This window comes from Hemicordylus capensis, chromosome 3 (assembly GCF_027244095.1).
Source record: "Hemicordylus capensis ecotype Gifberg chromosome 3, rHemCap1.1.pri, whole genome shotgun sequence".
Classification (NCBI taxonomy): domain Eukaryota; kingdom Metazoa; phylum Chordata; class Lepidosauria; order Squamata; family Cordylidae; genus Hemicordylus; species Hemicordylus capensis.
Genome location: NC_069659.1, coordinates 353,962,042 through 353,984,317, shown reverse-complemented (window position 1 = coordinate 353,984,317; position 22,276 = coordinate 353,962,042). Strand labels below are relative to the sequence as shown.

At 46.3% G+C, this 22,276-nt stretch overlaps 1 protein-coding gene across 1 annotated transcript; it reads right to left on the bottom strand.

Annotated features, from left to right (window-relative positions):
* Positions 1–2,206: 2,206 nt before the first annotated feature.
* On the bottom strand, positions 2,207–20,198 carry LOC128351977 (zinc finger protein 91-like). Its single transcript, XM_053312087.1, has 3 exons — positions 20,076–20,198; positions 9,739–9,868; positions 2,207–8,377 (listed from the first exon to the last, which is right to left on the bottom strand). Exons 2-3 carry the CDS (start codon positions 9,770–9,772, stop codon positions 5,601–5,603), a joined length of 2,811 nt encoding a protein of 936 aa, XP_053168062.1. The 5' UTR covers positions 9,773–9,868; positions 20,076–20,198; the 3' UTR covers positions 2,207–5,600.
* Between the last annotated feature and the right edge of the window lie 2,078 nt (positions 20,199–22,276).

The window sequence follows — 22,276 nt, the reverse complement described above, 5'->3', positions numbered from 1 at the left end:
GTGCTGATTATTAAAATAACACTTAATCAATCAATTAAATCAAAGTGAAATTAATGAAAATGAATTTAAGCAATATTTAACTTTTGAAGTTCTGGCTCAAAAGGGGGAGGGAGGAAAGGATGAGACATCATGGCTCCCTGGCACCTGAGATTTGTCCAGTCCAGATTTAACATTACCATATTTTAAAAATAGGCTGCAACCTTACACTCCATTCTTCCAATTCTGACTTTTCTTACTCCTCATCTATCTATTTTGCATATAAACATGCAGGCAGGAACTTGTGTTAAGTTCCTGTATACATAATATCTTGTTTCTTAAATGCATAAAAATAGTAATTTAATATTGCTTTTAAAATAGTACTCTCTCACACACACACAGTACTCCCCCTCCAGCTTTCCTCCTCTCTTCATTTGGTAATCACTGGCCTTGCTCTCCTTAGCAAATGGGACAATGCATGTTTGCTACCAGCTTATCAACTTAATTGATAGGAAGCTTAAAACATGACATCTCATATCATACTGGAAGTCTGTAACCAAACATCATCCAAAAAACCTCCAAGCAGTACACTCAGAACTAAAACACTCATTACCTTGAAAAGGTAATGTTATAGCTGCAATAGCAATAGCACTTACATTTATATACCGCTCTATAGCCAGAGCTCTCTAAGCGGTTTACAACGATTTAGCATATTGCCCCCAACATTCTGGGTACTCATTTTACCGACCTCGGAAGGATGGAAGGCTGAGTCAACCTTGAGCCCCTGGTCAGGATCAAACTTGTAACCTCCTGGTTACAGGGCGGCAGTTTTACCACTGCACCACCAGGGGCTTTGGTAATGAAGTTCTATGGTAATGAACTTTACACATCAATATGGCATCCACATTTGGAAAGTAAACCACAGGGAATTGGGGGGGGGAGATTTAACCCTTCATACCACACATTCATATCTATCCAGGTTTTTACAACTGTAATGATTTTTAGGCAGAGGTTTAAGGGGGGGGGGAGTACTATGTACTCACACATGAGTGGGAAGACTTTTAGTGGGTCTCTTCTTCATGCTTCTTTTCCTCCTTCTCTCTCCTCTATTCACCATTTCATACCTTGCTACACCCAGCCCCCACTCCATCCCCTTTCTCGTGATCTCTTTTTTCCACTGGTTTTCTCAGTTCACACACATTGCACTAGTTCTCTCTCCTGCCTGCATGTTTGCTTTTAAAAATCCCAGTTTATGTTAGCCTCATCCCCTTTTTGGTCAGTCAGTAGCTCACCCTAGCCACCCCTTTCTTCATCTCCCTCATCCCCTCCCCCACATTTTATTTCCCAGTTCACACAGATTGTACTTGTTCTCTCCTGTATGCTTGCTTTTAAAAATCCCATTTTATTTGATCTTCATCCCCTTCTGTTGAGTCAATACATGATCAGCCCACCCCTCACCCCCACCCCTTTCATTCTTCTTATCTTTCCCTTCTTTTTTCATTTGATCAGCACTGTTGCTTACTTTTGTTTGTTTTCTTATCTTTTGCCTGCCTGCCTTCCTCTGTTCCTCCTCTGTAGTAGTTCAGAACAGTTGATGCATGCAGCACTCCAGCCAAGCCAAGCACTCCCTCTCACTCGCCCTGCTACCTGCCTCCTGTGTGTTTCACCGGCTGCATACCAGTGATGTCACTCGCTCTCGCTATCTCCTCCCATCAAAGAGACTGGCGAGATTAGCTGGGAGTGAGAAAAGGCTGTCTGGGACTCCGGAGGAAGACAGAGCCCTGCAGCAAAGGCTGCCTGGTTAAAGATTAGCTCCAGGGAGCTAATCTCCAGGGTGTTAAAGGACTGGCATGCTTGAAAAGGAGGGGGTGTTAAAGGACTTGCACGGACCGCACTCAACCCCCTGGGGACCGGCAGCGGTCCGGGGACCGTCGGTTGAGAAACTGTGGTTTAGAGCCATGCTGGCTGGTGATGATGGGAGTTGTAGTTCAAGAGGATGTTGAAGGGGGCTCTAAGGTGTTAGCCATTTGGTTGCTTGCCCTCCTCTCTAGAAAGGCAAGGAGACAAGCTTTGCATGTGATCATCCTAGTGAGGGAAATTTCGTACTTTGAAAGTGATGGTCTGTCCTCCTCCTGTTTCACCCAGAGTCCACATGCCAGAGACAAATGCAGAAGTGTATTCAAAGACAATGAAAAGAAAGCAGATGCTATGAAAGACTAAGATACATCAATCTGTTTGAACCAAATATACACATTTATTCATAAGACATGAAAATGAATCAATAAAAACTACTGTAATAAGGGTAGCCCTGAGACTGAAGCTCTTACTTTCTCCCCCCCACCTGCATTTTAAATTTTATTGGTTTTTACAATAGCTTTTACATTTCAAATTACATTCATTTATCTAATTCTACACATAAGTAAATACTGACTTCTTGCTTGCCTATCTGCGTGGTTCACAATAACTATACATATAAACTATTGCTAGAATAATTCAAAACATACATACTCCATAATACTACTCGATTTGACCCAACCCAACCTTTTATTACTATATTTCAAACCCTACTGAAAAGTCCATATTAGAAAAATAATTCTTTAAGTAAAGCAAAAATGATTCCCAATCTTGTTTAAATCATTCCAAATTTTCATCTTATAAGCTTTGCCATCTCAGCATATTCCAAAATTTTAATCAGCCAGTCTTCTTTTGAAGGCATGTTAGTGTCTTTCCATTTTTGTGCATATACTATACTGGCCGCCGTGGTTGTGTACATAAAAATGTTAAATTTCTTCTGGCGAACTCTCTTTCAGTTATTTCTAGCAGGAAGGATTCTGGCCTCTTAAGAAATGTCACTTTAAAGATTTAAAGATTTTCAACTCATTGTATATCATATCCCAAAAGGCCTTTGCCTTCCCGCATGACCACCACATATGGAAAAAAGTTCCTCTACATTGTCCACATTTCCAACACTTGTTTGAAACATTTTTATACATTAATGCTAATTTTTTTGGTGTCAGATATCACCTATATATAATCTTATAATAATATTCTTTTAAAGTATAACATGCAGTAAACTTTAATTCAGTTTTCCATAATTTTCCCCAACCAGCCATATCTATATTATGACCCACATATTGAGCCCATTTTATCAGTCGTTTTAACCACTTCATCTCGTCTCCTCCAAAAGCAACATCTTGACTAATCTTTCATCATTTTCACACAACTCCTTCTTGAATCTCGACATTTGATCCACAAACCCAACCTTAAGATCCTTTTTATAAATTTCATTTAGCTGATGATGCTGAAACCAATTACTAACCAAATTTTGTACTTCATTTAAATGTTTTAATTTACAGCTCTTCTCTTGAAAATATAAAAAATCCCTGTAAGTACCCCATTCAGATTCCATATTTGTCTCTTTACGTGCCAGAGCCTCAATCGGGGATACACATAGTAGAGTTTTACACTCCAACCATTTTTTATATTTTGCCCATACTCCAGTCATACTCCTTCTTACATAGTGATTCAGAAAGTCTTTATGCACTTTGCTTTTATCATACCACAAATATGAGTGTCAGCCAAACCTTCTATTGAATCCTTCCAAATCAAGTATTCTGGAATTTCTTAATGTTATCCATTCCTTCAACCATGTCAAACAAAGAGCATCAAAATATAGCCTTAAATCAGGCAGGGTAAGACCACCTCTTTCTTTCACATCTATTAAATTTTTAAATTTAATTCTTGGTCTTTTCCCTTGCCAAACAAATTTAGTTTTGCCATTGCTTGAAACAGGTTAGTGTATTAATTATAGGAATAGTCTGAAAAAGAAACATTTTAGGTAAAACATTCATCTTCACAACTGAAATTCTTCCCATTAAGGATAAGTTCATTCTAGTCCATCTTTGCAAATCAATTCTCACTGTATTCCATATTTTAATATAATTATTTGAGAACAACAAAGAGTTTTCATTTGTCAACCAGATGCCCAAATATTTGATTTTCTTCTCCACTTCCAGTTCACTTATCTCATAAAGTCTATCATTTGATTTCTGATCCATATTTTTTGTCAACACCTTCGTTTTACTCTTATTAATAAAAAACCCGGCCAATTGGTCAAATTGTTCTATTTTTTCCAAGAGCCTTCCAACCTTTCCTAATGGATTTTCTAGAAAAAACACCACATCATCTGCGAAGGCTCTGAGTTTATACTCCTGTTTCCCTACTTTCGGGCCTTGTATTTATTTGGTCATCTTCTCTAATGTTTCTACAAAGCACTTCCAGAACTAATATAAAAAGTAATGGGGAAAGCGGACAACCTTGTCTAGTTCCTTTTTGTATTTTACAGTTATTTGATTCTTCCCCATTTATAATAATTTTGGCATATTGCTCCGAATATATTGTCCTAATGGCCCTAATAAAATTATTACCAACTCCCATTGCATCCAATAACTTCCACATAAACTGCCAGGAGACGTTATCAAATGCTTTCTCTGCATCCAAAAAGATCATAGCTGTCTGTTTGTCACTATGTTTTTCATAGTACTCCAATACATTCAAGACTGTTTTCACATTGTCTCTTAGTTGCCTTTTTGTCAAAAAAAACCCCAAACAAACCTGCTTGATCTTCATGAATAAAGGCTCTTAATACAACCTTCATTCTTCTTGCCAAAATGGCAGCAAAAAGTTTATAATCATTATTTATCAGTGAAACTGGCCTATAATTCTTAACTTGCGTTAAGTCTTGATCAGGTTTTAGAATTACTGCAATGTTGGCATATTTCCAAGAATCCGGCATATTCCCTTTCTGCAGAATATCATTCATCGTCCATTGCAAAGGCTGTAATAATTGATCTTTAAAAGTTTTGTAGTACAAAGCTGACAGACCAGCGGGCTCTGGTGATTTATTACTTTTGTTAATTCCATTATTGATATCGGTGCATTCATAATTTCTATATGATCCTTAGTAAGTTGTGGAATATTTTGCGTCTTCAAGAATTTATCAATTTTTATATCCTCTATTTTCATTATATAAATCAGAGTAATATCTGAAAAATCCCATTTTTATTTCCGTTTCATCATAAGAAAGTCCATTTTTGTAGATATCTTGGATATGTACTTATTCTTTCTCTCACTCCTAATTTTCCAAGCCAATAACCTGCCTGGTTTGTTTGCAAATTCAAACGGCTTCTGCTTCGCATACTTTAAGTTCAATTCAATTTCATTTAATACCAACATAGGAAGCTGTTACTGAAGCATTTTAATAACTTGAATAGTCTCTTGCTTATCCTTAATAAATAAGTTCTCTTTCTTTTTTAGAAATCTCCATGAATAATCCCTCTTTTTTTCAATCCCCTTTGTTTTCAAAGGTATGCATTCTGCTGTATAAAAAAACACCTCATAACCACTTTTCCTGCATCCCAAACTATCTTATTATACATTCCTTGATTTCAATTAAATTCAAAACATCCTTTAACTTCCATTTGGCTTTCTCCAAAATTTCTGCTTTTTTCAACAAGTATTCATTAAATTTCCAGTGAAAGGCTACAGTTCCATCTTCTTCTGTGTAAAGGAAACTGCATTATGGAAATGAAGCTCTTTCCACACGCCAAAAATGTATAGGGTTTCTACCCTGCATGGGTTTCTTGGTGAGTAGTAAGGTCTGCCCTCCTATTGAAGCTTTTTCCACACTCCAAGCATTTATGTAGTTTCTCCCCAGTGTGGGTTGTATGATGCCTAGTTAGTTTGCCAGTGGTACTGAAGCTCCTTCCACACTCCAAGCATTTATGTGGTTTCTCTCCAGTGTGGGTTCGATGATGCACAGTGAGTTCTCCACTCGTCCTGAAGCTCTTTCCACACTCCAAGCATTTATGTGGTTTCTCCCCAGTGTGAGTTCTATGGTGCATAGTAAGGTATGCACTCCGACTGAAGCTCTTTCCACAGTCCAAGCATTTATGTGGTTTCTCCCCAGTGTGGGTTCTATGGTGCATAATAAGGTGTGCCCTCCGACTGAAGCTCTTTCCACAGTCCAAGCATTTATGTGGTTTCTCCCCAGTGTGGGTTCTATGATGATTAGTTAGGTTTCCACTCGACCGGAAGCTTTTTCCACACTCCAAGCATTTATGTGGTTTCTCCGCAGTGTGGGTTCTATGGTGCACAGTGAGATATCCACTCGTGCTAAAGCTCTTTCCACACTGCAAGCATTTATGTGGTTTCTCGCCAGTGTGGGTTCTACGATGTACTGTAAGATTTCCACTGCAGCTGAAGTTCTTCCCACACTCCAAACATTTATGAGGTTTCTTCCCTGTGTGGGTTCTATTATGCAAAGTGAGTTCTCCACTCGTCCTGAAGCTCTTTCCACACTCCAAGCATTTATGTGGTTTCTCCCCAGTGTGGGTTCTATGGTGCTTATTGAGATCTCCACTCCTGCTGAAGCTCTTTCCACACTCCAAGCATTTATGTGGTTTCTCCCCAGTGTGAGTTCTATGGTGCAAAGTAAGGTGTTCATTCCGACTGAAGCTCTTTCCACAGTCCAAGCATTTATGTGGTTTCTCCCCAGTGTGGGTTCTATGATGACTTGTTAGGTTTCCACTCGAACTGAAGCTCTTTCCACACTCCAAGCATTTATGTGGTTTCTCCCCAGTGTGGGTTCTATGGTGCTTATTGAGATCTCCACTCCTGCTGAAGCTCTTTCCACATTCTAAGCATTTATGTGGTTTCTCGCCAGTGTGAGTTCTATAGTGCGCAGTAAGGTTTCCAATCTGACTGAAGCTCATCCCACACTCCAAGCATTTATGTGGTTTCTCCCCAGTGTGGGTTCTATGATGACTAGTTAGTTTTCCACTCGTGCGGAAGCTCTTTCCACACTCCAAGCATTTATGTGGTTTCTCCCCAGTATGGGTTCTTTGGTGCACAGTGAGATCTCCACTCGTGCGGAAGCACTTTCCACAGTCCAAGCATTTAGATGGTTTCTCCCCAGTGTGCGTTCTATGATGCCTAGTTAGTTTTCCACTCTGGCTGAAGCTCTTTCCACACTCCAAACATTTATGTGGTTTCTCCCCAATATGGGTTCTATGATGATCAGTTAGTGCTCCACTTCTGCTAAAGCTTTTCCCGCACTCCAAGCATTTATGTGGTTTCTCCCCAGTATGGATTCTATGGTGTACTTTAAGCTCTCCATTCGTACTGAATCTCTTTCCACACTGCAAGCATTTATGTGGTTTCTCCCCAGTGTGGGTTCTATAATGTCTAGCAAGGTTTCCACTTTGGCTGAAGCTCTTTCCACACTGCATGCATGTATGTGGTTTCTCACCAGTGTGGGTTCTATGATGACTAGTTAGTCTTCCACTTGTGCTGAAGCTCTTTCCACAAACTGAGCATGTTTGTGGTTTCTCCCCAGTGTGGGTTCTATGATGCATAGTAAGACTTCCTTTCGTCCTGAAGCTCTTTCCACACTCCAAACATTTATGTGGTTTGTCCCCAGTGTGGATTTTACGGTGAACAGTGAGATTTCCACTGCAGCTGAAGCTCTTTCCACACTCCAAGCATTTATGTGGTTTCTCACCAGTGTGTGTTCTGTGGTGCATAGTAAGGTGTGCACTCGTGTTAAAGCTCTTTCCACACTCCAAGCATTTATGTGGTTTCTCCCCAGTGTGGGTTCTATGGTGCACAGTGAGATATCCACTCGTGCTAAAGCTCTTTCCACACTGGAAGCACTTATGTGGTTTTTCCCCAGTATGGATCATATGGTGCACTTTAAGCTCTCCATTCGTACTGAATCTCTTCCCACACTCCAAGCACTTATGTGGTTTCTCCCCAGTGTGGATTCTATAGTGTGTATCAAGATTTTCTTTCATGCTGAAGCTCTTTCCACATTCCAAGCATTTATATGGTTTCTCCCCAGTGTGGGTTCTATAATGTCTAGCAAGGTTTCTTTTCAAGCTGAAGCACTTTCCACACTGCAAGCATTTATGTGGTTTCTCCCCAGTGTGGGTTCTATAATGTGTAGCAAGGTTTCCTTTCATGCTGAAGCTCTTTCCACATTCCAAGCACTTATATGGTTTCTCCCCAGTGTGAGTTCTACGATGACTACTTAGTTTTCCTTTTGTGCTGAAACTCCTTCCCCACCCTAAGCATTCAAATGCTGTATCCCCTGGCTGAATATCGCACTGAGGTTGAAAGCTAGTTTCAGAATGGAAACCTTTCCTGCTTTCCGGGCAAAGGCTTCTTTCTGTCTCCTCCTGCATTATTGTTCGTATTCCCTGCTGGGAAGCAGATGATCCATTTCTGTTCCTCCGTTTTGCAATAGGTCTTTGTCGCTGCTGTTTCCTCTTTCTCCATCTGGCACTTCCCAACAATGCTCCATTGGGTTCCCCCTCATTCTTCCTCTTCCAGCTGTCACCTGCTGGAATGAAGAGAGAAAACTGGTCAGAAAAGATGCTCTCAGGAGAACTTAGGAGGAGAAATATTGGAAATGCAAACAAGAGGTTGGCAGCTTTTTCCATAGCTGAAGGCCATGTGATTCTAATTAAGGAAAGAATGGGAAATATATTGCAAACAGACCGGGCTGTAGACCCTCTTTTTATTATTGTATGGGGGGAAATAGATACCCAACAGGTGTACCAAGTCGGCTCTATGCTTCCTGCTGCCAGAACGTGCTGTGCCAAATGCCAAAAGTTAAGAGCTGCTCCTAATGTAAATGACAGTAATGTAGGGGGCTTGCTTGCAGTTCTGGGACTGGCTTCTGCTGGCACCCCCCACCTGCCCCTGTGTGCCCTGCCACCCCCGGCATCAGCATCACATGCAGAGTGAAGCGAGGGTTGCGCCCATCTCCAGGAAGGGGGGTATGTGGGCCCCCTGGTCTGCTCCCAGCCGCTGCTTCTTATGCCCGCTGGGTGCTTCCTTCCTCTCCTTCCCTCGGAGCCCCCAGCTGGCAAACAAGGGGCCCTGCCTCATCCTCCAAGCCAGCAAGCGCTCCTTCTGTCAGCTGGCTCTGGGAAGGAGAAGAGGGGTGTCCTGCAGTCACTGGGAGGGGTCACCGGGGGGGGCAGGTCCCAGTCCCTGGCAGCATCCAACGCAGGGCTGGGAGAGAGTCCTGCTTGGAACTTGGGAGAAACACTCAGAGAGTGACCACCGATCCCCCGGGAGCCTCCGCTTTGTCGCCCAGAGCTCCCTCTTGCTAAGTGGATCTCTGATCCTCTTCCTCCTGGCCCAGGAATGCTACACAGAAAGGACACCTATAGCCCTGTCCTCGGACCCTTCCTTTCAGCCAGGAGAAAACACTGGGAAACACAGCCTTCGTCCCTCACTCCATCCTGCAGAGCATCCTGCTCAACAGGCTTCCTCTCCTTTTCCGGATCAGCCTTGGGCATCTGGCCAAGGCTGCTTGGAATTTGTCCTGTGTTGCCTGTAACAGGGATTCCCAGATGTTGTTGACTACAACTCCCAGGATCCCCAACCAAAGGCCATTTCAGCGGGGGATGCTGGGAGTTATCATCCACAACATCTGGGAATCCTGCTCTTGCCTGTCGAATCGCCTTTCCTTCCGTAGTGCACTACTTTCTCTATCCATCTCTCCGTCTGTTTTCTCATCCCTTCAGACCCATCGCATGGGCTCTCTGGCCCACAAGTGGATCAAACTCAAGACCCGGGCAATATTTGCACCACATGCTGGAGACCTGGGCAATATTTGCACCACATGATGGAGCCAGACCGGTCTCTTTCTCCTTTTTCTCTCCCCCTCCAGGGAAAAAGAGGGTGTCTTACCCAGTGAGGCCGGATTCCCACCGTTCTCCTCCATCTCTTGGCTGTGCAGGGCTCTTTGGTCCAGATCCGGCAGAGCCCACACCTCCTCCTCCTCTTCTGTGAAATGGACGGCCACCTCCTCAAAGGGCTCCTAGCCAGGGACAAAGAAGGAAACATTGGATGCCTCACAGACCACACAGAATGCTCCTGTTGTGGCTCCTTCCAGAGCCAGAGGAGGAGTGGGGAGTTCACTGGGCTGAATCCTGGCCTGCAAGGGGTTCACAGGAGGCTGCCACCAGCCACTTTCCCTGAATGTGGGACAAAGCACTCTCTCCATAGGATTTCTGGGGTTGAAGTGGCAGAACCCTCCCTACAGGGGCTGAGCAGTCCAAGGCCTCCGAAGGTGGGTGACGAAGGCAAGCCCAGCATGAAGAGCAGCCAACTTCACCAACAAGGGTTCATCCTCACATGTAGAAGGCAAAGGTGTGCCATAAGAACACTTGTCTTTTCCTAGAGCCAACTGGAAGTGCGAGGGAAACGTTTCCACTAACCAGCCCACTCAGATTTAAGCAACACAGTGCAGGAAAGCAACACATCTAGCTGGACTGGTCCCTATAGATCACAGTTTCTCAACCGCCGGTCCCTGGACCACTGCCGGTCCCCAGGGGGTTGAGTGCGGTCCGTGCAAGTCCTTTAACACCCCCTCCTTTTCAAGCATGCCAGTCCTTTAACACCCTGGAGATTAGCTCCCTGGAGCTAATCTTTAACCAGGCAGCCTTTGCTGCAGGGCTCTGTCTTCCTCCGGAGTCCCAGACAGCCTTTTCTCACTCCCAGCTAATCTCGCCAGTCTCTTTGATGGGAGGAGATAGCGAGCGCGAGTGACGTCACTTGTATGCAGCCGGTGAAACACACAGGAGGCAGGTAGCAGGGCGAGTGAGAGGGAGTGCTTGGCTTGGCTGAAGTGCTGCATGCATCAACTCTGTTCTGAACTACTACAGAGGAGGAACAGAGGAAGGCAGGCAGGCAAAAGATAAGAAAACAAACAAAAGTAAGCAACAGTGCTGATCAAATGAAAAAAGAAGGGAAAGATAAGAAGAATGAAAGGGGTGGGGGTGAGGGGTGGGCTGATCATGTACTGACTCAACAAAAGGGGATGAAGATCAAATAAAATGGGATTTTTAAAAGCAAGCATACAGGAGAGAACAAGTACAATCTGTGTGAACTGGGAAATAAAATGTGGGGGGGGGATGAGGGAGATGAAGAAAGGGGTGGCTAGGGTGAGCTACTGACTGACCAAAAAGGGGATGAGGCTAACATAAACTGGGATTTTTAAAAGCAAACATGCAGGCAGGAGAGAGAACTAGTGCAATGTGTGTGAACTGAGAAAACCAGTGGAAAAAAGAGATCACGAGAAAGGGGATGGAGTGGGGGCTGGGTGTAGCAAGGTATGAAATGGTGAATAGAGGAGAGAGAAGGAGGAAAAGAAGCATGAAGAAGAGACCCACTAAAAGTCTTCCCACTCATGTGTGAGTACATAGTACTCCCCCCCCCTTAAACCTCTGCCTAAAAATCATTACAGTTGTAAAAACCTGGATAGATATGAATGTGTGGTATGAAGGGTTAAATCTCCCCCCCCCCAATTCCCTGTGGTTTACTTTCCAAATGTGGATGCCATATTGATGTGTAAAGTTCATTACCATAACATTACCTTTTCAAGGTAATGAGTGTTTTAGTTCTGAGTGTACTGCTTGGAGGTTTTTTGGATGATGTTTGGTTACAGACTTCCAGTATGATATGAGATGTCATGTTTTAAGCTTCCTATCAATTAAGTTGACAAGCTGGTAGCAAACATGCATTGTCCCATTTGCTAAGGAGAGCAAGGCCAGTGATTACCAAATGAAGAGAGGAGGAAAGCTGGAGGGGGAGTACTGTGTGTGTGTGAGAGAGTACTATTTTAAAAGCAATATTAAATTACTATTTTTATGCATTTAAGAAACAAGATATTATGTATACAGGAACTTGACGCAAGTTCCTGCCTGCATGTTTATATGCAAAATAGATAGATGAGGAGTAAGAAAAGACAGAATTGGAAGAATGGAGTGTAAGGTTGCAGCCTATTTTTAAAATATGATAATGTTAAATCTGGACTGGACAAATCTCAGGTGCCAGGGAGCCATGATGTCTCATCCTTTCCTCCTTCCCCCTTTTGAGCCAGAACTTCAAAAGTTAAATATTGCTTAAATTCATTTTCATTAATTTCACTTTGATTTAATTGATTGATTAAGTGTTATTTTAATAATCAGCACCCTAAAAATTGACCTCGGCCCGCATGAGCCAAGTCACAGTCAGTTTTGGCCCATCAGGACATTTGAGTGGTGAGCACCTGTGAACGCCTGTACTAATAGAGAAACTTGAAACCCCTTTGCTAACTGCTGGTCTGGGACTAGAAACTGCACACAAAAAATGTAGCGGTCCTTGAAACTCTGCATGACGAATTTAGCAGTCCTTGACTCCAAAAAGGTTGAGAAACATTGCTCTAGATTACTACTCACAACCAGAGCTGGCTTTCCTTCCTGCCCTTTCTGGCCTCTCTGTGGTGGCCTTCCTCGGTTTCCCCAGCAGCTTTGCAGCCAGCCGTTTCCTCCACACTAAAGGAAACACTCTCGCCTCTTCTGCTGAGGCCTGAGAGTGTAGTTCCCACCCAGTCCTCTGGTCTGGTCTTTTGGGTTTGATTTTCCTGGGCTTGGTAGCAAATTTTAATAAAGCTCTGTTTGAAAGTGTGATACTGGTGCCTGGTGTAAATTACCATTACCTAACCAGAGAAAACGAACACAGGGAGAATCCCTGACTTCTAAACGCCCCGCCTTGTTAGGAAAGGCCCACAATCCCAGCAGTTCCGCCCAGTGAGGCCTAGTCATCTCCCTCCCTCCCTTGCTCTCACTGCAGCTGCTTTCCTTTCTAAACACAATTCAAAGTGGGTGAAGGGAAGGGTGGGGGATGTTCCCTGCAGGGTCCTCACTCAGTTGTATTGATATACTGCCTTTCAACACAAATGTTCCAAGTGGTTTAAGCAGCAAAAAAAGCATTGGGCGGTGGAGCAATGGTGGGGGCAGGGAAGACTCCAAGCCAAGAACCAATGAGTAATGATATGCAATCGCTTGTGTGTGTGTGTGTGTGTGTGTGTGTGTCTGCACGCACATGCGCATGAGAAGGTCCAGATTCGAGCCATGCCTTGTCTGCCTCGTGTCCCTCCCCCGCCTTTGAAATAAGATGGCTTCCTGATAAACCACAGGGGAGGAGGGACATACAGAAATATTCACTAGGGGAAAAACGTGCCATTTCCCCCAGTGCCACAAGTGTAAATCTTACTCTTCCCATGAGGATGGAGACTATATCTTATTTCTTCCAGTCAAAGAGCTCCTTCGGCAGAGATGCTAAAATGAAGTGGGAACAGAGATGGGGAATTGCATCGTCATTCACACAGACTACCTGCCCAGGCAGACAGGAATGGCTGGAAACATGCAGCCGGTGATTTGTTTTGTAGGCTGCTTTTCTTCTGTGCATTTCACACTTTTTGTAATGGTACTTACCACTATGATTTTTTAATCTATGCATTGTTTTACTGGATTTCTATAAAAAACACTTTTACTCCATATAGTCCAAGTGGTGTACAGGGTAAACGTTGTGGAATGGAAAAATACCTTTTCAGAAAGCTGCTTTGTAATTGCTTTGTAGAAAGTGTGTTTGAAATTCAGTGCCTCTGTGAGATGGAAAGGTACAGGCCAGAGAAAGTGATAAGTTGGCTATCCACCCAGAGCAGAAGAAGTGGGGGTTCGGAACAGCGGGGAGAGATAGACTCCCTTGAATAGTAACTGTATTGTTCTAGGAATGTGGAGGCTTCTTCTATTAATTAATTAATTATCTCTGCTGTGAAAAAGAAACTTAGAGCGCAAAGTCCAGCCTCTATGCAAGCATATGTACGAATGTAATGTATTGATTGGCTCTTTGTGGCTGAATGTTGACGCCTAATTATGTAGTAATGCCAAATTATAAAAACTTGTGACCCAGGCAGCAAGGCACGTCTCTCAGGTTTCACCGTGAGGTACTGAGTGGCGTCGTCAGCGCTGACTTGACTTGGCTTGGCTTGGAACCAATAAACGGTGATTTTGCTTCCTTCAATCATCCTTGTTTGCCTGGTTTGTGGTTCTGAGGAAATTGTTGGCCCTCAGGTAACATAAACTGGTGCCGTGCAGACTCGGATGGTAGCTGGTGCTTTTACCTGCCCATCGGTGGCTCCTTGGGTTTCTCTCCCGTCGTGGGCAGCCACCCTTCGGTGCCACTTCTTCCCCTTGAAAGAAGGAAGGCTTTGACCGCCAGCGGCGCGAGACACAAACTCCTTGGCCCACCGAAGACAGGCGCGGAACGAGGCACACCAACGCAAAGGGTTCAAGCGTCCGGACAGGTGAAGTATTGGGGATCCCCAAGTAGGAGGCCAGGGAATCGCCCACCCTGTGTCAGAGCCGCTGTAGGCAGGGGGCACTGCCTGTAAGCAGGTCCGGCTCTTGGGAGGAGGAAACGGGAGGATAGGCCCCGTGTGTGTGTGTGTGCAGTTTGAGAGTCTTGGTGAGTGCAGAGGGGGCGTCCAGAAGGGACAAACCCACCCCGAGTGTGGCTTTGCACTGGCAAGGCGGGACTCCTGAGTAGGCCTTCTGTCCCGGCGACGGGCAGGAGCTGAAACTGGAGGTGTGGGTCTGTGAGTTGTTTGTCTAAAGCCCCTTATCTGTATCTCACTGTGTGGACCCCTTACCCACAGCCTGTTTCCCTCACCTGATTTGTCTGTCTTGTTCTGAGAGAAAGAGAGCACACTAGTAGATGTAATGGGAGGGGAAGGCTCAAAACAATCCACGCCATTGAACTGCATGGTCAAGAACTTCAAAAAGGGCTTTATGAGGGATTATGGTAGTCCCTGTACAGGAGAACTTCTGGTCAGACACTGCACCTTAAATTGGCCAGCTAAGAGTTCAACTTGGCCAGCAGATGGGAGTTTTGAAGTAGAAGAGATCAGAAAGGTCCACATCACTGTGATCAAGAGCCACCCTGACCAGTACCCATACGTAGACCAGTGGATGCTGAATGTTATAGAAGACCCAAAGTGGGTGCGGAACTGCAAGGAGAAGCAGGGAGCAAAGGCAGTATTGGCACTTCGTGCAAAAGGCAAGCCGCAAGAAATGGAGGAGAAGGGGGGCTTAGGCCCACAGCAGAACACTTTACTGCCACTGCCGCCACTACCTTTAGAGGCTGAGGAAGACCAGGACCCACCGCCACTCCCTCCCCCTTACAACCCACTCTATCCTAAGCTACCCAAAGGTCCTCCATACGATCTGAGGGTGACAGAGGAAAGGCTGCGGGAGCAAAGGAGGAAGGAAGAGGAAGAGGCTAAGCGAAGAGAGGAGCAGGAACGTCTGGAATGGGAAAGACAGAAGGAAGCCGAAAGCAGGCAGCGCGAGGAGGAAGAGAGGGAAGCATTGCAGGCTTCAGAGAGGGAAATACAGCTGCTGGAAGAGAGACTGGAAGAGACTGAAAAGGCGAAACAGAGGGCGAAACGGAAACTATGGGAGTACAAAAAGCAGACGGGGGAAGGAGGAGAGATGTTGATTCATTACCGGGAACTGGTGATAGAAGGCCTGAAAGCGGCAGGAAGAAAGACTGTTAACCTAACCAAAGTATCTGAAGTCCTACAAGGACCTCAAGAGACTCCAGGGGCGTACATGGAACGTCTGAAAGCAGCCTATCGCCAGTGGACCAGCATAGATCCAGATGACATGGGAAACAGAAGGCAGATAAACATGACTTTCATCGCCCAAGCCCAGAAGGATATTCGAAAGAAACTACAAAAGAAGGAAGAAGCAGTGGATATGACAGAGGAAATGTTGCTGGGGCTAGCCAGAAACGTGTGTGCAAACAGAGACACAGAGGATGAAAAGCAGAAGAAAGCAGCAGTAGTAATGGCAGCAGCTATCAGAGGGGAGATGCCAGAAAGAAGAGGGCGAAGGGGAAGCAGCACCAGAGGAAGAGGCCGTGGGGGAAGAGGAGCAGCCCGCCAGGAATCGCTAAGACGTGACCAGTGTGCGAGGTGCAAGAGACTTGGTCAATGGAAGAACGAGTGCCCAGAGGGACCAGAGGGAGAGAGGCCAGAAGGGGGGCACAGGGCTTCCCGAATAATGGCAGAACATGTGGAAGAGACAGAGTGACGGGGCCAGGGTTCGCTGCACCATTTACCACTCACCCCAGAACCCATGGTGACACTAACAGTACAGGGGGAAAAGGTGCCATTTATGATTGACAGTGGAGCCACTATATCAGCTATCCAACAGCCACTAGGGGAAAAGACAGCACTTAAGCTACCAATACAGGGAGCTACTGGTCAAAGCAACTCTAGACCTATTTTTGATGTGGACAGTTGTAGCCTGAAAGGAAACACTTTCAGACACCAATTTGTATGGCTTCCTGACTGCCCAATGAACCTGCTAGGAAGAGACATTTTGTGTAAGTTGCAGGCCACCCTAACATTTGCAAGGGATGGGAGTTTCACCCTGGAAACACCGAAAGAGGGAGAACTGTGTACAATAGAAATGCCCAAAGAAAAGGCTTGGAAGTGGAAGGCATGGTGGGATGGGAAACCGGAGGCCACCAAAGTACAGTGGGACGGGAAACCGGAGGCCACCAAAGTCCTGATAGCGCAGGATGTAGCCGGGAGCCTTCCAGTGCCGCCAGAGGTTTGGGCAGAGAATGGAGGGATAGGACTGGCTATCAACCAACCTCCAGTACACGTCAGGATGAAACCAGGAGTAGAGCCTGCCAACATACCACAATACCCTATATCAGAAGAAAAGAGGAGAGGAATACAACCTACCATCACTGCCTACCTAGAAGGGGGGATTTTGAAGGAATGCCGATCGGTGTGGAATTCCCCATTATTCCCAGTGGAAAAGAGAGAAGCTGGATGTTACAGACCCGTGCAAGACCTAAGGGCAGTAAATGCAAGAGCAGAACCCATGGTAGCACTAGTGGCTGACCCATATACCATGATGAGCAGAGTACCTGGAGCAGCAAAATGGTACACTGTCCTGGACATTAAGGATGCCTTTTTCACGATCAGATTAGCACCTGCATCGATCCCTATCTTTGCATTCACCTGGCAACCCCCCCAAGACCCCACTGGACCCCAGAACAAGCGAATCCAACTAAGCTGGGCCAGATTAGTCCAAGGTTTCGTTCATAGCCCATCAATTTTTTCAGAAGCTTTATCTAAAGATCTGGAAGATCTAATCATGCCCGAGGGAGGGGCAGTTCTGCAATATGTGGATGACATCTTGCTCGCGACGAATACAGAGGAAGGCTGCAAGGAACTCACCATTGAAGTGTTAAAAAGACTGGCAGCTTGTGGATACAAGGTGTCCAAAAGCAAGGCACAACTAATGCAAACCACTGTGGATTACTTGGGATTTCGGCTTGAAGGAGGCCAGAGATACCTATCAGGGGAAAGAGTAGAAGCGATTTGCGGCATACCTGAGCCCAAGTCCAGGCGTGGTCTGAGAGCATTCCTAGGGATGACCAGTTACTGCCGTGTGTGGATACCAGGATATGCTCAGATTGCCCAGCCCCTGTATGATGCCACCCGAGGAGAAGGAGAGATGCAGTGGGGAGAAGAGCAGAGAAAAGCATTCCAGGAGTTGAAAGACATGCTGACAAAGGGCCCTGCTTTGGGACTTCCAAACCTCATGCTACCTTTCACACTGTATGTAATAGAAAGGGGAGGCATGGCCAAAGGCGTATTGGCACAGCAGGTTGGGCCCAGCATGAGACCCTGTGCATACCTTTCCAAAAGATTGGATGCAGTGGCAAGAGGTTTTCCCCCATGCTTGAGAGTGGTGGCAGCAGCAGCAACACTATTGCAAGATGCAAAGAAACTTACCTTTGGGACAAAGACCATAATTGTCACAGAGCACTCTGTGAGGACACTGCTAAAAGAAGGAACCATCAAATGGATGACTGGATCCAGATTGATGAAATACCAGCTGATGTTACTGGAAGACCCTGAAGTTGAATTACAAGTGGCCACTAGCTTGAATCCTGCCTCGTATCTACCAGACACGCACACTGAGACGGGAGAGACCCACGATTGCCAGACGCTGTTGCAGCAGACATGGGCAGTTCGATCTGATTTACAGACAACTTCTTTGAAGAATGCTGATTTGGAGTGGTTCACAGATGGGTCCTCCTTTGTGGAAGACGGGGTGCGAAAGGCTGGATACGCAGTAGTCAGCTTAGTGGACACCATAGAGGCACAGCCACTACCCACAGGAACTTCAGCCCAGTTGGCAGAACTAATAGCAGTGACTAGAGCTTGTGAAATAGCAGAGGGACAAACTCTGAACTTACATTCAGATTCTAGATATGTACACAACATGGCACATGCCTATGCAGCATTACACCATGAGAGAGGCATGTTGGATTCAAAAGGGAATCCAGTGAAATACCAGCAGCAAATCCAGAGGTTTATGGATGCTATGCAAAAACCCAAGAAGCTGGCTTTCATGCATTGTAAAGGACACCAGAAAGGGGGGGGAGAAGTGGAGAGTGGAAATCGGAGAGCAGATGCAGCCGCAAAACAAGCAGCTCGTTCTGCTGAAATGATAATGGTGTCCCTTGTTCCAGATCTGGCAGCCTTGGAGGAGGACTGGGAGTATGGGACAGAGGATAAGAAATTGGCAGAGGCCCTGGAAGCCAAGAAACAGAACGGGAGATGGATTATCAAAGGGGGGAAAATATTAGTCCCTAAAGAGCATGTGCAAAGGCTTGTGGAGGGTTTACATGAAGGCACGCACATGGGAGCAGAGACTATGTATGAGCTCATTCGGAAGAAGTACTATGTAAATAACCAAGGGAAAATTGATCAAGAGGCAGCAAAGCTGAAAGAGTCAATTCAAGTCTTTCACAGCATTGGTCAAACCGCATCCGAATGGGGGATGTGGCAGTGGCTTACAAGCTGGCTGCCTGACTTAGCATGGCTGAAATCATTGTTTGTTGTTTTTATCATAATCGCTATGCTTCTGCTTCTGTTACCATGCTTGATATCATGCTTATCTAAGGCTATACAGTCTACTGTTTCTGCAATAGTAAGGAAAGAAACAGCGCCACATATAATGGCCCTGTACACAAGGGTTCCACAAGAAGAGAAGCCATAAATGGCTTCTAAGGGGGAATGTGGAATGGAAAAATACCTTTTCAGAAAGCTGCTTTGTAATTGCTTTGTAGAAAGTGTGTTTGAAATTCAGTGCCTCTGTGAGATGGAAAAGTACAGGCCAGAGAAAGTGATAAGTTGGCTATCCACCCAGAGCAGAAGAAGTGGGGGTTCGGAACAGCGGGGAGAGAGACTCCCTTGAATAGTAACTGTATTGTTCTAGGAATGTGGAGGCTTCTTCTATTAATTAATTAATTATCTCTGCTGTGAAAAAGAAACTTAGAGCGCAAAGTCCAGCCTCTATGCAAGCCTATGTACGAATGTAATGTATTGATTGGCTCTTTGTGGCTGAATGTTGACGCCTAATTATGTAGTAATGCCAAATTATAAAAACTTGTGACCCAGGCAGCAAGGCACGTCTCTCAGGTTTCACCGTGAGGTACTGAGTGGCGTCGTCAGCGCTGACTTGACTTGGCTTGGCTTGGAACCAATAAACGGTGATTTTGCTTCCTTCAGTCATCCTTGTTTGCCTGGTTTGTGGTTCTGAGGAAATTGTTGGCCCTCAGGTAACAGTAGGGCAGCAAGGCTGTTGCATGGGAGTAAACCCCATGGAATGCGATGGGGCTACTCTTTGACGTCCAAGTCCACATCCGTGCAGACTAGGGCTCCTACGACCTCAATTTAGCAGGCTCCTTAAAGTCCTGGTTAACTGCTTTCCCCAGGGAAACACTTTTGCTGGCGGGGGGAGGGAAGAAACAAGGAGCATCTAAGAGTTTGCCCTCCCAGTCACACACACACACACACACACCCTTTACTGGTGGCTCTGGTCAGCAGGGGAAGCACATCGGGATCTCTGTTCTGGCCGTCGTGTGTGCGCGGACCTAGGGTGGGGGCCTCGGGGACCCATGGAGTGGGGGGGGCACACTCCAGGACGGATCCCTTCCCAAAGGCATGTGCAGAGAGCCTTCCCTCCCTGCCCTACACGTGGGCCAGATCTCAAAGCCAAGCCTCCCTCGGCCCCGGAAATCTGCAAGTTGGGGGGGTGGGAGAAGGGGGGGAGGGAACCCCGCACGCAAAAGCCCCCCCCTCCCTCCCCGCCGTCGCACACACGGACCTTCTGGCTGTCTCTGCGGAGGAGGAGGAGGCCGGCCCAGGAAGCAAGGAGGGCGGCGGTGGCTGCCTGCAAGACTGAGCAGCAGCAGCAGCAGCTGCTGAGAGAGAGAGCGAGCGAGCACACACCCGCCGGCAGGCAGCAGCCCTCCTCCGTGCAAGCCCCGCCCAGCCGCTGGCATCCGGGGCAGGGGCGGCAGCAGCAGCAGCCCTGCCTGTCTCTGGCGGGAAAGAGGAGGATTTCAGGCAGCCCACCGTGGGGAGGGGCCCTTTGCCCATGGAGAGCCCGGGGCACGCCCCCTTGACTCTGGGCCCTCCTCCTCCTCCTCGCCTTGAACTGGCGGGCTCTGATCCGGATTGTCAGGGGAGTTAACTCTTCCCAAGTCTGGAAACTGGCTGCAGAGGCCCTTCAAAATGCGGATCATGTCCAAGGTTGAGCCCCTGGAGGAGGGGGATGCTCCAAGCCCCCTCCTAAGCCCGGGGTGTTCTTCCCCACTAGCTCGCCCGAGTCTTCTGGTTCCCCGCAGGATGCTGCTGCTGCTGCTGGATCCCAACGCTGAGTGGGGCCTGCAAAAGTGCCTTGACAGCAGGCTCAGCAATCCCCCCCCCCACAGTGTGACCCCCACTTCGGCCTGGCTTGGACTGATGGACCTAACCGTGACTGAAAGCCAACTCACTCATGGATCTTGCCCTCTCCCCGTTCTGCAGGTGGTCTGGACTGTGTGTGCGTGTATATATACACATGCAATTGCTACTCAGCCATTAGAAGGGGAAAATCAAGCCTCCCCTCTACCTGGAGATCCGGGACAAGGAGGTGAGAACTGGTTCTTCCTTCAGCTGTTCCGCATCGGACTTGTTTTGCAGACCCTTCCCCTTCCCCTCCTTCCAGCCATTTCCAGCTGATCAGTGCCCTTAAAATGCAGTCAGTCAGTCCTTTATTGCGGTCATAGACCAAAACTTACAGGTGAAACTCGAAAAATTAGAATATCGTGCAAAAGTTCATTAATTTCAGTAATGTGAATTAAAAGGTGAAACTGATATATGAGATAGACGCATTACATGCAAAGCGAGATAAGTCAAGCCTTAATTTGTTATAACTGTGATGATCATCAGGAATCCAACAGGAAACAAAGGAAGGGAGAAAGATCTGAGTCAGAGGAAGGAAAGAAGGGGTAGAGATTGTGTTTTTAATGTGACTTTAAAAAGAGAGAAATGGAAGCAGGTGGTGCCTTTTGGAAATTGTTTTACACATGGACTATTCCAGTTTAGCTGCTATAGAAATAAACATAATCTCGTGATGTATCAGTGTATGCTCATCTGCACCCACACTTCCGGAAACCTGATTCAGGGTGAATAATTGCATTTCTAGCCTGTCCTTCCTCCAAGGGACTTGGGGTGGAGTATCTTATTAATTAGGAAGGTCAGACAGCCAGTGGGTAGAGAGAGAGCCTTCAGCAAGCCTGGGGCTGGCCTGACCCCCACCCATCAGAGAAAAAAGGGGGAGGCCGGCAGAAGGAATGCCCACTAACCTCCTCCTGACGTCTTCTGCGAAAGGCTAGAGATTGTGAATACGAAATAATCATAAGCTTGGGATTGATCAGTGCATGCTCATCTGCACTCATGCTTCCGGAAAGCTGAGTCAGGATTTATAATTGCATTTCTAGCCTGCCCTTCCTCCGAGGGACTTGGGATAGAGTATCTTACTTCTCTCCCACCCATTTGGTGCTCACGACTACCCTGTGAGGGAGGAACGACCCAAGAGAAGTCAGCGAAGTGCATGTCTGAGTGCAAGGTCTGACCTGAGTCTCATCAGACATTAGAACAGCCCTGCTGGATCAGGCCCAAGGCCCCTTGAGTCCAGCATCCTGTTTCACACAGTGGCCCACCCGATGCCTCTGGGAAGCCCCCAGGCAGGACTACCTGAGAGTGCAACTCCCTGATAACGCCAGCATCTGCTGTTCTATTTCTACTCTGCTTTTCAGCCAGAGCAGGCTCCCAAAGCAGCTAACACTGTAAATAATCCTAGAAACTGACAATTTATTAGGGGGAGGTACTTAGTGGTACGTGAGGCTTTCTGAACATGCTCAGAAGCACTCATGACATCATATGACCCTGAAGTGTAGGCCCGGCTAAAAGGGGTAAGGCTGGCAGAAACCACCGACCGGAAGAGCCAAGGTGAGGAGCCGACGGAGTCCTGTGCTGGGG